Raw genomic sequence first — 14,746 nt, 5'->3', positions numbered from 1 at the left:
GGAACTTTATTAATAAAGACTAAAGTAATGATATCAGAATTATTTAATTTCATTAAATATTACTGTTCCAATGTAAGCTACAATAGCAGAAATGGTGTAGGACATGCATAAATGCTATCTTTGAAATTTATCTGTAAAATCAAAATTGCTCAAAAATGCTCATTTTAAAATTTTGCCAGCTGTGATGGGGCACGCTTCTAATTGTAACATTCGAGAAGTGGAGGTAGAGGGACCAGGAATTCAGTGACAATGACATTTGGCAAGAAAATTGCTTTAATTAGTTTGGATAGCTTATTCGACAGCATACAATACAGGAACATCAAGGTAGAAGATGTGTACATGGTGAGGTCCAGGGGTGGAGGGAGGATTTCTATGCCCTCTCTGGGAACACCATCTTTCCAACACCTCCATGTATCCAGAAACCCAGAAGTGCCTCAGATCTCTGTGTGAGAAACTGTCGTAGAGGATAGAGAGGTGGTGGTGTCTTAGGGTTTTTATTGCTCTGCAGAGACACCATGATCATGGCAACTCATATACAGAAAACATGTAATTGGGGTGGCTGGCTTACAGTTTCAGAGGTTCGGTCCATTATCAACATGATGGGGGGGAGCATGGAGGTGTGAGGGCAGATGTAATGCTAGAGTAGCTGAGAATCCTGCATCTTGCAGGCAACACGAAGTCCACAGAAAGTCACACTGAAAGAATCTTGAGCAAGAGACCACAGGGATCCCCCTCCTTCCAGCTAGGCCTCACCTCCTAATAGTGCCACGCCCTCTGATAGTGCCACTCCCTTTGGGGCCATTTTCTTTCAAACTACCACAGATGGTGCAATGGTTAAGAGCACTGGCTGCTCTTTTCAGAGAATTTATCTTCAATTCCCAGCACCCACACAACCCTTTGTATGTAACTCAGGTTCCAGTAGATCCAATACCTTCTTCTGGATTCTGTGGGTACCAGGCATGCCAGCAGTGCATGGACATCCATGCAGGTGAAACACCCATACACATAAAATTAAATAATAATAAAAAAAGACGTTAAAAGAATTTTGTTGTAGCTGGTTTTTGACTGCTGGAGAACATACAGAGATCCGCCTGGCTCTGCCTCCCGAGTGCTGGGATTAAAGCCATGTGCCACCACTGCCCGGCTCTGTTTGTTTTTTTGAGACAGCTCTGGCTGTCCTGGAAGTCCCTTTGTAGACCAGGCTGACCACAAACTGTGAGATCTGCCTGCCTCTGCCTCCCAAGTACTGGGATTAAAGATGTGTGTCACCACCGCCCACCTCACACCCCAGCTGGGTTTTGTTTGCTTGTTTTGTTTTGAGACAGGGTTTCTCTGTCCTAGAACTCACTATGTAGATAGACCATGCTGGGCCTTGAACTCACAGAGATCCTCCTGCCTCTGTCTCCTGAGTACTTGAGGCATTACACCCAGCTAGGGTTACCAGTTTTAAGGACAAAAGGTCAATATTTAAGGGTAATGATTCTTTAAACATTGGTGTTTAGCACTTGGACTATCTCTGGTTTAAACCTTACAGATTTTCCTCTGAATAGAAATAGGAAGGAGAGTTATATTAGAATCTCTGGACAACACTGGGAGCCTTGTGGCACAGGATGACAAAAAGAGCAGGGGACAGGAATGTCCTCCCTCTTTGGAAGAGTGCTTCAGAATGACCAACGCAAGTCTGGCAAGGGTTGGACGCTCTAACTAGAGTGACAGGAGATAAGAACATCTTCAATACAAACAGAAGGATCCTCTGCACCAGGTATCGTCCACGTGCAGCTGATTGTACTAGCACAGTCACAGGATGAGCAAAACAGACATTACTCCTGGTAGTTTCAGGGGAGGAATTTCACAAACCAGAAGAAAAATACACGGAAAATAAAATTATAAGGATTTTAGAACTAACTATCCGAGTATACAGTAACCTGCAGTGAGCACACAGGAGACACTGATGCCATCTCCTCCAACAGTGGGGAGGGCTTGAAGATGGGCTGAAGCCACACACTAATCCTGCATGTGTCAGTTATTACAGCCTCATTTGACAGCCACAGTGAGGTAGCCTGAAAAGGAAGACCATACTCAAATGGTTTTTTTCTTAAGCCTTTGAAGTTGAACTGTAGCAGTACTGAGGAAATATCAAATACTAACAGAACAATCAGATAACACTGATCTCTTAAAATTGTTGTTTTACTTTGAAATAATTGCAGTATGCAGACATTTAAAAGGTAATGCCACAAGGCCCTGTGTTCCCTCACCCAACTTCATCTATTGTCCATCTTAGCCCAAAGCAGGAGACTGATACAGATGCATCCATATATTTGTGACTTTTATATGGGTGGGTATCTGAAGTTCTACACACTCTAATCACGGGAAGATTTGTATAAGTTCACTCACCCTGCAAATCAAGACTCAGAACTGTTTCCATCACTACAAATATTCTCCTTGCATACTACTTTACAGTTACAGACATCTCTTCCAAACACTGACTTGTTCTCTGCTATATAATTATGCCACTTTGAAAATGCGATAGAAATGGAGTCACAGTATATAAGCTCTTGAAACTGGCCTTTTCCATTTAGTTTGATTTTAGAGGTTTCTTCTATTTTAAGGAACAGATGTCAATGTTTATGCTTTGGAATTATCATGAGATAAAATGTTCATATAATGACCTTCGGAGATTCATCTAATGACTAGTATTATTTCTGAACTATATTGGCATCTTTTTTAATGGCATCTTTTATGTCTTAAGAAGTCTTACATGTAAACACAAATGTGGGTTAAATGTTAACTATCCACTGCATAGTGGGATAGCTTAAGGCAAGTGTTCAAAGGTTACTTTTTGTGTAAACATAATAATGAAGGGTGTGCCTCTTATCAGATAAACAAGTTTCAGGGGGGATTTTCTTAAGCAAACTGGAAAAAAAATACAGGGAAAAAATATAAACTAAATTATTTAGAAACATCTTTTCAAAGTATACAGGAATCTGCAGAAATTGTCCTCTTTGGCACCAAGAAGACAGAATCTTATAAAGTGCTTATTCCAAATTCATGTGAAAACCCAGAACCTTCTGTTGAAATTACAGAAGACCAAGTCTCCTTTATATTATATGACCTATGGGAATACCTGAAATCCTGAACATAGGCTTTAAGAAGCAAACTTCAATCGAAAGAGTTCGAGGCCAGCCTGGTCAACAGAGGGAGTTCTAGGACAGCCATGGCTATACAGAGAAACCCTGTCTCAAAAACAAAAACAACAACAAAAAGCAGTGAACTCCATTCTATTATTTATTTATTTACACACACACCCTTCTGTGTGTAGCTCTGGCTGGCCTGAAATTCAGTCTGTAGACCAGGCTGGCCTGGGGGTCACTGCCACTGGCTCTTCTTTTTTTTTAAACCTTGTAAATTGGTATATTTTTAGAATTATCTTGCAGTGTTTATTAAATTTGATGTGCTTATACCAGTTTTCTGCAATTCTATTTACAATATTCTATTTCTCAGATGTAATAATATGTTTATAGCTACATGTTTCATGTGACACTGTTAGTGATAGTGAATAGCTACAAATAATTTAAGCCTCCACTATTTTGGAAAAAGTTAAATAAATTATGGCATATTAAATTATGGAGTACATTGGAGTATTAAAAAGAAGTCAATTAGCCGGGCAGTGGTGGCGCACGCCTGTAAGCCCAGCACTCGGGAGGCAGAGGCAGGTGGATCTCTGTTTCAGGCCAGCCTGGTCTACAAAGCGAGTTCCAAGAAAGGCTCTAAAGCTACAGAGAGACCCTGTCTCAGAAAAGAAAAAAGTATTATAAACCAGGCAGTGGTGGTACACACCTTTTCTTTTTCTCTTTTTTTAGAGCTAAGGATGGAACCCAGGGCCTTGTGCTTGCTAGGCAAGTGTTCTACCACTGAGCTAAATCCCCAACCCCGGTATACACCTTTCATGCCAGCATTTGGGAGGCAAAGGCAGGTGGATTTCTGTGAGTTTGAGGCCAGCTTGGTCTACAAAATGAGTTCCTGGACAGCCAGGACCATTACACAGAGAAACTCTGTCTAAATAAATAAATATCTAGATAAATATACACAAAATGGTTATAGTGGTTAGCAAGGGGGTGGTTCAGGGAGAAAAGCAAAAGCTTTTCAGGCCTGTATGGCAGTTCATCTCTGTAATCTCAGGAGGTTGAAGCCAGAGGATCTTAAGTTTGGTGCTAGCCTGAGTTCCATAGCAAGTTTCAGCTGGGCTGTTCTAGATTTAAAACTTGATCTCAAACAAACAAAGCTATTTGCTACTGTTTGAGTTTTGAAAAAACAAAAAGCATTATATTTATATGTGTAGCTTAGAAAGTAAGGGAGGCAACTTACAACACAAAATGCCCCAGATGCAGCAACAGAAACACTCCACCTGCAGCTTTGCCTGTTATTTTATCATTCATGTTTTTTGTTTGCTCGTTTGTTTTTGTTTTGTGACCCAGGCTGGCCTGGAACTTACAATGTAGCTCAAGATGGCCTCAAACTCTGGTAGGAGCTGCGGGTACAGGCTAGTTTAAAATCCCACATAGCAATGAAGGGTGGCAATGTTTCCAAACATAACTTAATATTTAAATTTAACATACAAAACGTTTTTGACATTTTGAATAGGGGAACAGAAATAACTTTAAAAATGACCTTCCTGAATTACAAACTGAAAGTGTCTACTATTTTAAAGTTAGGAAATCAGAAAGGATAAGGTGAAGCTGTTACTTCCTTTGAAATGGGTGTGGGCGGCCCACTTTCGTTTCAGAGTTTGAAGACTGGCTTACATTTCAATGATCTGTGAACTGGAAAAGCACTCAGTTCCAGAAGTAGGTAGGCTATAATAGCTATTCTATACTTCTATGTATAACCTGTTTTTGCTCATACTAGAGAAAAGGGCTTTGGTGCAAACGAAACGTCTCCTGACTGAAATTCCGGAGATCACCCGTGTATTTTCATCTGGAAAAACAATAATCCTTTCCTCCTCCCCCTCCTCCCAAGGATGAATGGCTATAAACTTATAATACTGGCCCTATAACGATCATCCCACGGCTAGGCAATGAAAGTTTCGTGTTAGAACGCTTAGTATTAGACTAGAAAAGCACTCAGATTAAAACTGTACAAACGAAGTACTTCAGTCCAGGGCAGTCTCATCTACCTAATTCCTTTCCCAACCACACCTATCCGGCCACTGCGTGTCTCTGAGGCTGACTTCCCGGGCCTGGGCGTCCGGCCGGCGGGCGATCTCTCCCAGGCTATGGGGCGCTGCTCTCAGCTCCCGGAAGACCACTGCCCGAGCCTGCACTGTGGCCGTCGCGCCGGTCCCCCGCCGTGCCGCCCGCAGGGTCGTCCGCCCGCAGAAACTCCTCCCGGCTTCAAATGTCCCTTGGGGTCCCGAGGCTTTGCTCGCCATCAGCGGGAAGCGTTCAGGCCCCTGCGGAAAGCCGGAAGGCCTGCGGGTTCGCGGGAGGGCGAGCGGCGAAGCGGGAAGCACAAGGCGCGCGTCCCCGCGAGCGCGTGCGCGTGCGCGGCGCAGAGGGGGGTCGCGGGCGGCGGGGGCGCGCAGGCGCGCTGGGGCGCGGGCGGGCGAGGGCGGGGCGAAGAGGCGAAGGCGGGAAGAGGGCGCCCTGGAGTCCAGCCGAGTCCGGGGAGGGCGTCGACGCCGAGGGGGCGGGGCCAGGCGAGGCGGGGACGCGCTCGCGGGCTGGGAAGGCGGGGGCGCGGCGCTGGCGAGAGCGTGCCCGGTCCCCGCCCCTGTTTCCCACTCTTCCTTCCACCTCCGACCGGCCGGAGCTGCGGAGCGGCTCGGCTCGCCGGTCCCCGGAGCCGCCGCCTGCTTTCTCCGCCCGCGACGAGCCCGTCAATCCCCGCACAAGGCGCTCCTCCATCTGGGCCATGGATGGGTAAGTGCCGGGTGGCCGCTCGGGGGCTGCGCTGGCCTCGTTTCCTTTCGGCGTCGCGTCCCGCCGAGGCCGGGGAACAGGGCGCGGCGCCGGCTAGCGGAGGAGCGACCCGGGGCCGAGCCCGACGGCAGCGACCCGGGGGACGCGGGGGTCCGTCCGCCGCAGTCTCCGCTTCCTGCGCGCGGCGCCCCCCGTCACGTCCGCCCCTCGCAGCCTCGGGGCGCTCTCGGGAAGCGGAGACGAGCCGGGGCCGGGGTGCCGGGCCAGCCTCTCCACACTTCCTCTCAGAAAATGGTGCGCGGCGCTGTTGGGGGCGGAGGCTGAGGCGGCCGCGGCGCTCGGGGAGTTGCTGTTTACCGGCGGGGTGGGGCGCGCGGCGGAGCTTTCCCCGGCGGCCGGCCCGGGCGAGCGGCGACAGCCGTCTGGGCGGCGACCGGGTCTCGAACCGCGGTCCCTTACGGGTCTCGGGACCGGCGGGGTCTCCTGACTTGCGCTGTGAGATACGTTAATCATTTCTACATAAGGAGCGTCTGCACTTTGTCACCGGGGACGCTTCCTCCTTGTCCCACCCCCACCCCCAAGAAACTTAGTGAATTCGCCGCGGGCGATGTCAGATATTGTGTAAGTGCAGTTTTCCGGGCTCTTAAAACTGCTCAGTTTAAATGGGGTCCGCGGCTAAAATTAAAGGAAAAAAAAAAAGATTTACAACCACCCTTTCCGAGTTGATAATTTCTCTCGGAACTTGAGACATGGGGCAGGACCTGATGTATTTTAATAAAAGTGGTAATTCAAGGATTTTAGTAAATTGGGGGTCATAACAAATAGTATTGTTCGGCAAGATTAAAAAAAAATCTCCAAGTCTATTAGAGATTCCAACTCCTTTTATTTATTTAATCCTTAGGCGTTTGAGTTGTTCTTAATCGCTGCCTCCGCCGACTTTGGACAAGATTTCTGTAAACTGCTGGATGGTGGAGCATATAGCTTGTTTGAAAAGTAAAAGCCATTTAACAGGTTGCCGCGTATTTAATTATTGCTTGCTACGCACTTACGTGAAGACCCTGGGATCTTACAACAGTTTTTTTTTTTTTTTTCCCCTTGCTAGGTTTCGTTTATCTTAGTTTCACAATATTGTGATATGGATTATCTCGTTGGAATGCAGATCGCACGCTGCTGCAGATATCAAAGTGCAATTTTAGATTTGATTTATGGTTGTGATGTTCTTTAAAGGATTTTTATTTAATGGAAGCTACCTTGTGAAAGCTTCTTAAGCATTGACTTCTCTTTACCTGACTGATTGATTTTACCTGTGAAACCATTTCGGTGATGTGTGCCATAATGCACTATATCTGTCAGGAAGGGCTGTGAAGTTACCGTCTTTAGAACGTTCGACTTGGGGTTTGGGGAAACAGGTTCGCTTTTTGTGCCCTGAGATTTACAATTAAATGGCTTCACTTGCTTCTTCAGTGTGAAGTGCAAATTCCTTCCCTACTGCGCGCTCAGGGATGGGGGGAGGGGAAGTAGGGGTAGTCAACCTTATTCAGCTTCATGCTTATCTGATCCAAAACGTTAATTGCATCGGCTTTTAGTCTTCATTTGCTACTTACTACATCTTACTTGTTAAAAATCACCTTTTTATTTGGCACACAAAGTAATAGGTTTTCATTATGCCATTTCATACATACATATCCTGGCACTCGGCTCATATTTGCTCCTCTGCTCACCTTCCCAAACGTAGTCTTGCTGATAGTTTTTTAAGAACTTTGACATGCTTGTGGTGTTGAGGTTACAAAGGCAATGATGTAGAACAGAGGAGGTCAAATAAGGTTGCTTTTTCCATCAGGACCAACAAAGACACTATTACACACTTTAAAGAGTGTAGCTTACCACTTACTCACAAGGTGACAAGTTTCAGAACTCTAAAAGGGAAATATTGTTTAAAACATTGTAATTTATACCACTTGATGTAGACACGTGTTTGCATACCTTTAGGAAGCTATGATGGCATTATGATTAGTAACATAATACAAAGCTTATTTGTAGCTTTTAGCAAATAAGGAAATAAAACTGCTAACTGAAGATATAGAAGAGTTGACTTTTTGTACAGAATAGCTGTATAGGGCTTTTTACACTCTTAAGGAGTGTAGCTTTGAATATAGTGGATTATGCTGTAGGCAGGTTTATTAAATTTTATTTTTCCACAGCTTGAAAAAAGCCCATTTCCTCTATTCAGAGTAGTTAAAAAAGCAAGCAAAAAAACCACTAGCCAACATATTTTTAGTTTCTCTTCGAGCTGTGTGTGTGTGTGTGTGTGTGTGTGTGTGTTCGTGTTCATGTGATTTGTGCCATAATGCACTATAACAGTCAGGAAGGGCTGTGAAGTTATCAAGTAGGAATACTTTTGTACTCACAACATAGTATTGATGTTTAACTTCTTTTTAATAATAAAATTTACAATAAAAATCTTACAGTAAAATTTGATGTGTGAAATGTGATGTTTGTATTTATTCTAGCTATGGGAGACAGTCATAACAATATTTTGGTGAGTTTTTGGGGTGGTAAGATGCAGGTTTCTGAGATGCTTTTTTCATGTCTGTAAAATCCAGGCACAGGTTTTGTTTCATTTAAAGCTTCATGGTTTGATCACTCATTTCAGGGACTTAATGAAGTTTGGTGATTTTAGTTTTCTTTGGATTTGCCAAAGTGAGATAAACACATGCTTATTGTATTGAAGCACAACTATACTTTTCTACACACTAGAGAGTAATTTTTTTTCTTGCATTGAGGTGTCGAGGCTTTGCTTTTGAACTCTGCTGTTGCTACACTGTCCATTGTTTTTTCTTTATTAACATTTCACAGTTCATCATTTTTTCATTATTTATTATAATGCTTTTTCTTTTTCTTAATCTTATCTGTCTTTTAAAACTTGTTCTCTAACTTTGTTTTCCATTTTCTCTTTTTACTTTTTCCATACAGTGTTGTTACAGATCTTATAGCAGTCGGTTTAAAGGTAGGAATCTTTTTACTATCCTTTCATAATCATTTTTATTTTAATTTTGACGTCTCTCCCAGTGGTGAAATAATTTCACCTGTTCATGAAATTGTATTTTGTTCTGTGTGATGATAATCTTTTACTTTTAACTCCAAAATGAAGAAGTATAGCTAATTTTGGATTTTATGTACTTTTCAGGAGGAACTATAGTATTATACATGTAAATTTAAAAAAAATCTAAAGTTTTACTTAACATCAGGATGGTGTTTTTGTTTGTTTTTTGTAATTAAAATAATCCTAGGCTCTGATTTATTTTTCTGATGAGTCCTTTTTAAAAAAACAACTTTTGTGAGTGTACTTATGAGAAATAAAATAACAATACTTGTTTTTTTTTTGTTTTTTGTTTTTTGTCTTTTTTTTTTTAGTGCCAGTGCTCTACATTTACATGGATTCTCACTAATCATTATAACATTCCTTCAAGATAGGAATTACAAGATAAAAAATTACTTTTTTTTTTTTTTTCTCGAGAAAGAGTATTTCTGTGTAGCTTTGCGCCTTTCCTGGAACTCACTTTGTAGCCCAGGCTGGCCTTGAACTCACAGAGATCTGCCTGGCTCTGTCTCAGAGAGTTGGGATTAGAGGCTTTCGCCACCACCACCTGGCTGGTAATTACTATTTTTTATTTTAGAGATGAAAAAGCAAGTTGAGAAAGTTTGTTCTAGATGTGATTTTCTAGTGTTCAAATGCTTGTCTTCCCTTTCTGTTTTAAAAGCCTGACCTTTGTTTCATTATATATCATTGCTAGCAATGAGACCTCTATCTAAAAAGGTGACCATCTAGAGAACTCAATATTTTGTAGTAGTGATTTTTCCAAGCTACAAATCTTTAGTTATACCAGGACCTTCTCATTACTGTCTTAAAGAAAATACAAATCAAGTAAACAGTGTTCCTAAATATATGGCTTTTAAAATATAATTGTCTTGGAGCTGCAGAGATGGCTCAGCTCTTAAGTACTTACTTACTGTTCTTGCAGATGACTGCGTTCTGTTCCCAGCACCTATGTGGTGATTCACGACTACCTAACTTCAGTTGCAAGGGGGTCAGATGCACTTTTCTGATCTCTGAGTGCACATACATACCAGGCACATCACACATACATGAAAATTTTAAATAAAATACTAAAGGATAACTGTCATAAAGTTTCCTTTGCTCTTTTGGTGTTTGATACTGATGTGGGAAACCTAGTTCAGTAGGTCACACAGTGCAGATTACTGTAGAAAGTAGAACAAATTATTTAACCTTTGTGTATATTTTAAATAAGCTAAGTTCATTTATATAGTTGCTTGATCACTTTCTAGTCTGTTTTTGTCAAAGTAAGCATAAATCCCACCACTATCTCCCTATTTCTGTACACTTTGCTAGTTAGTTCCGTATTTCTTTTTCTTCACACTTAGTGGATCTGGTGGTGGTGCTTATAGTCTATGACTTTTTTTGTTTGTTTTGTTTTTCGAGACAGGGTTTCTCTGTAGCTTTGGAGCCTGACCTGGAACTCACTCTGTAGCCCAGGCTGGCCTGGAACTCAGAGATCCGCCTGCCTCTGCCTTCCAAGAGCTAGAATTAAAGGCGTGCGCCACCACTGCCGGCTATGACTTAAGAAATAAGCATAGCAAGAAGCAGCATTTAACACTAAGAATGGCATGTCTGAGGCTAGCATAATTGGGAACTGTTGTTGTCCTTTGGGGTTAGGTAGAGTTGATCTGCTTTGGCAAGCTTTGAATATGTTTATGAATAGGAAATGAGGCAGCCTTTTCTGGAACTACCCTCTCCATAGGTTGTCTCATTTGAGAATGATACTCAGAGATTAGAAATTAAGTCCTCAACTATGTGTCTGAAGGTGTCTGTGGGAGAAGAGATATTTAAATGAATTGTTTTGATCTTTAAAGATTTGTGATTCTAGTTTTTTATCTGGCATATAAATACAGCAGACATTTAAAAAAGTTACCACTTAAAAGTTAAATTATGCTTGAAGGACCCATGCTTGTTTTATTATGGTGAAAACATATCCATAGTAAATGAAAGAATATTTAAGTGTTATGCCTAGGAACCACATGTGAATACAGGGTATGATTTTCTGTCTATGTGTTTTGAAATAAGCACTTTAAAAGCAACAACTCTGAAGAGATGATAAGCTGATTAATTGGTTCAGTAGGCAGCCTGAATATATACGCCCGTATGTTTATATATTATAAATATTTATATATTTATGCTATAAAATTATTCAATATATGTACTTTATCTTTTTCTTCCCCTTTGTGTGTGTGTGTGTGTGTGTGTGTGTGTGTGTGTGAAGGTTTCTCTGTGTAGCCTTGGCTGTCCTGAAACTCCCTCTGTAGACCAGGCTGGCCTTGAACTCATAGCAATCTGCCTGCCTCTGCCTTGGAAGTGCTTGTTATATGTACTTTTTGACAGAATTATTCTTTCTTTGATCTCACCAAAGAAGTTTAGTTATTACCAAATAATGAGCCATTAAGGCTTGCATTTCATCTAGAGTATGTGAAAAATAAACCAACATTTGCTTCCTCTGTTTGGTGTCTGAATAATAAAACAATTAATGGCTTTAGTTTGTAGCAAGGATGGAATTAAAGTTGTGTTCCCTAAATTTACTTTTGTGGATTAAAAAAGTTATTTATTTTAAAACTTATGTGTATGAGTGTTTTTCCTGGACATGTCATGTATGTATATGTTACATGTGTGTCGGGTGTTCATGGAAGTCAGAAGAGGGCGATCTGGAACCGAAGTTAAGGATGATTATGAGCTACTGTGTGGGTACTGGAATCTGAACCTGATGTTTTCTTTACTAATGTGTTTCCAGTGTCTGTTGTATTATAATCTCAAAAGATGTTTGATGCATGAATGAATGCTGAATTGTAACACACTTAAGTGGCATACGTACTGGAGCCCAAGCTTTCTGATACTGCTAGTATTTCTTCTAATAGGCGTAGACTTAGTGAGAAAGAATTCCTTTTCTTTTAGATTGGAATTTTATTGAAAACGTTTATATCTTCAGGTGTTTAGGATTCTTATCATGGTATGTACTTGAATGTTCTTTGTGGGGTATTAATTTTTGAACCTTGACCAAATTAAAAGATTAGCTCTTGGAACTCATCATGAAACATATTTGTTTTTGCGTTATTGAGAAAGAATCTTGCTAGGTTAATCAAGCTGGACTTGAACCTTCTTCAATCTCCCAATGGTTGGGGTCACAGGAATGCACTACTGTGTCTGGCTCTGTGTGTGTGTGTGTGTGTGTGTGTGTGTGTGTGTGTGTGTGTGTATCATTGAGAAACAATGAACAGTGAGTTCTTTTAAATGAAGACACAATCAGATGATGAAGAGTGATAGGGCACACACTTCAAGGATTTTATTTTACCACATAAATCAGTGTCAGCATTGTAGGTGATTACTTTTTCTGCATGCCAAAGTGCATTTTCAAATTTCAGCTTATGCTTTCATTAGTTCTAGCTGGCTAGTACTCAAAATCTTAAAACCACATGTCCTGTATTTTTTTTTTTCCATATTCACTGTCATAGTCTTTTAGGTACTCCTCCTATCTTTAGTGGGTTGTTGAGTATAGAGAAACACTTAAAAAGAACTGTAAATGGCTTCTGATAACTGTCATGCCTCCGATGTAGAAAAAGAACAATACAGCATATTGAAATTAATTTTGTCATCCATTTTCTTCATTCTGACATTGGGGTTAACAAGCAGCAGCCCATGAGCACATCCTGCATGACACCTGTTTTTTTGTAAGTAGTTTTATTGGAACACAGCCATGCCTATTTGTTTCCATATTGTCTGTGGTTACTTTCACATTATAGATAATTGCAGAGCTGAGTAGTGGTCATAGTCTGCAAAGCATTACATGTTCACCCCCTGGCCTTTACAGAAAGTGTTTGCTTACTGTTGTGCATCACTGTTGGAAACAGAAGCCTTTGACTGCAAGTTCTTACCCTTTAAAAATGAGATGTTTGGTTGGGGATTTAGCTCAGTGGTAGAGTGCTTGCCTAGCAAGTGCAAGGCCCTGGGTTTGATCCTCAGCTCAAAAAAAAAAAAAAAAAAGAAAAGAAAAATGAGATGTTATTTATGTAGAGTGCAGTTCAATAACCTTTGACACATTTTAACACTTAATCATAATGAGAGAATGCTACTCTAAAGATCCCTGTTATGTCTTTCCAGACACAGTTTAGGCAACTGTTCTGAATTCTATTAATGTAGATTAGTTTTACCTGTTTTTGCACCTCATGTGAATGGATTCATAGATCATAAGCTCTCTGGTGTATGGCAGGTTTTTATTTAGCAAAATAAATTTTTAGACTTATCTATGTTGAATAGTAGTAGTTCTATGTAGTTAGTAGTCCATCTTCATTTATCTGTATTTTATTGTGTCTTAAAGTCTGTTCTCATGTGATGGACACCTGAGTTCTTTCTGGTTTGGGACTATTACAAATAAAGCTTCTGAGAAGGTGTGTGTGTGTGTGTGTGTGTGTGTGTGTAGGATACTGTTATATATCTCTCTTCTGAGCCCAGGGATAGACGTGCAGGGTGATAGGACATGTATGTATATCAGAAACTTAATATTTGGATTTTGAATGTTCGCCAAATGTCTGTATGTTAAAGGCTCACTGCAGGGTAGCATTTTGGGGAATAGAACCCATTAGGAGGTTTAGTCTCCAGAGGTTTTAGGTTTCCGTGAGATTGTGGGATGTTGGCACTCTCCTCTTTCCCTTTGCTTTCTAGCCTCAAGGTGAACCATTTGTCTATCATGTTCACATTGCCATTTCTACCTGGCATTCTCATTAGAGGCTCAAGCTGTAGTCCATCTTCTTGATCTTAGACTAGAACCTCAGAACTATGAGCTGAACAAACGTCTCATGCAAGTTAGTTGTCTCAGGTATTTCATTATACTGATGAAGCCCCTACTCATGAACTGTAAAGCCGTTTTCTAAAATGTATGTACTTCACACAGCCTGCTTTATATTGGAGGTCACATCTATGGCCATACTACCTTGAATGTGCCTGATCTCCTGATCTGATCTTTAGAGCTCAGGTTGTCTTTCGTTCTTTGCAACCCTTGGTGCTGCTGGTTTTTACTTTTAGGTACTTTAAAAGGTATAGTTGAATGACTAGTGTCAGTAGTATTTCAATACACTTGCAGTTTTGTTTTTTGTTCTTTTTTTTTTTCCAAGACAGGGTTTCTCTGTATAACAGCCCTGGCTGTCCTGGAACTTGCTTTGTAGACCAGGCTGGCCTTGAACTAACTGATTCGCCTGCCTCTGCCTCCCAAGTGCTGGGATTAAAGGCATGTGTTACTGATTTGATGATTGGTAGTGATATTCATTAGTACCCTTTTTATGTGCTGTCACTTTTTGGGAGGGATGCCTGTTAAACTTAAATTTTTTTTTTTAAAGATTTCATATGAGTATTGACTCATATGAGTGTGCATGTGTGCATGTGTGTGTGTACCACATGCATACCTGGTGTCTTTGGAGGCCAGAAGAGGGCATCTGATCCTCTAGAACTAAAGTTGCAGAAAGTTGTGAACCTCTGTGTTGGTACTGGAAGTTGAACCCCAGAGTAATAAGTGTTCAAACCCTGAGCCATCTTTCCAGGCCATCTGTTAAATCTTTAATGTTTCATTTTGTGTCTCCCTTCCATTCTTCCACAGAGTTTCTCTGTAGATGTCCTGGAATTAGTTCTGCTTCCTGAGTGTTGGAATTAAAGATGTGTGTCACCACCCCCATCACCACTGGCTCCTCAATGTTTCTTATAGACAAAATGT

The 14,746-nt window shown here is 41.3% G+C and overlaps 1 protein-coding gene across 3 annotated transcripts in view; it reads left to right on the top strand.

Moving 5' to 3' along the window:
- Positions 1-5,733: 5,733 nt before the first annotated feature.
- The window catches only part of Ptbp3 (polypyrimidine tract binding protein 3), an 84,011-nt gene continuing 74,998 nt past the window's right edge, over positions 5,734-14,746 (top strand). For 2 of the 3 annotated variants that reach the window (XM_036178741.1, XM_036178740.1), the window contains exons 1-2: positions 5,861-5,918; positions 8,892-8,925. In XM_036178741.1, the coding sequence (XP_036034634.1) occupies positions 5,911-5,918; positions 8,892-8,925 (42 nt within the window). In that variant the 5' untranslated portion in view covers positions 5,861-5,910. Of the gene's footprint in view, positions 5,919-8,891; positions 8,926-14,746 lie in introns of all 3 variants that reach the window. The other variant, XM_036178744.1, reaches the window with a different exon arrangement.

This window comes from Onychomys torridus, chromosome 2 (genome assembly GCF_903995425.1).
Source record: "Onychomys torridus chromosome 2, mOncTor1.1, whole genome shotgun sequence".
Classification (NCBI taxonomy): domain Eukaryota; kingdom Metazoa; phylum Chordata; class Mammalia; order Rodentia; family Cricetidae; genus Onychomys; species Onychomys torridus.
This window is presented reverse-complemented; position numbering and strand designations above follow the sequence as displayed.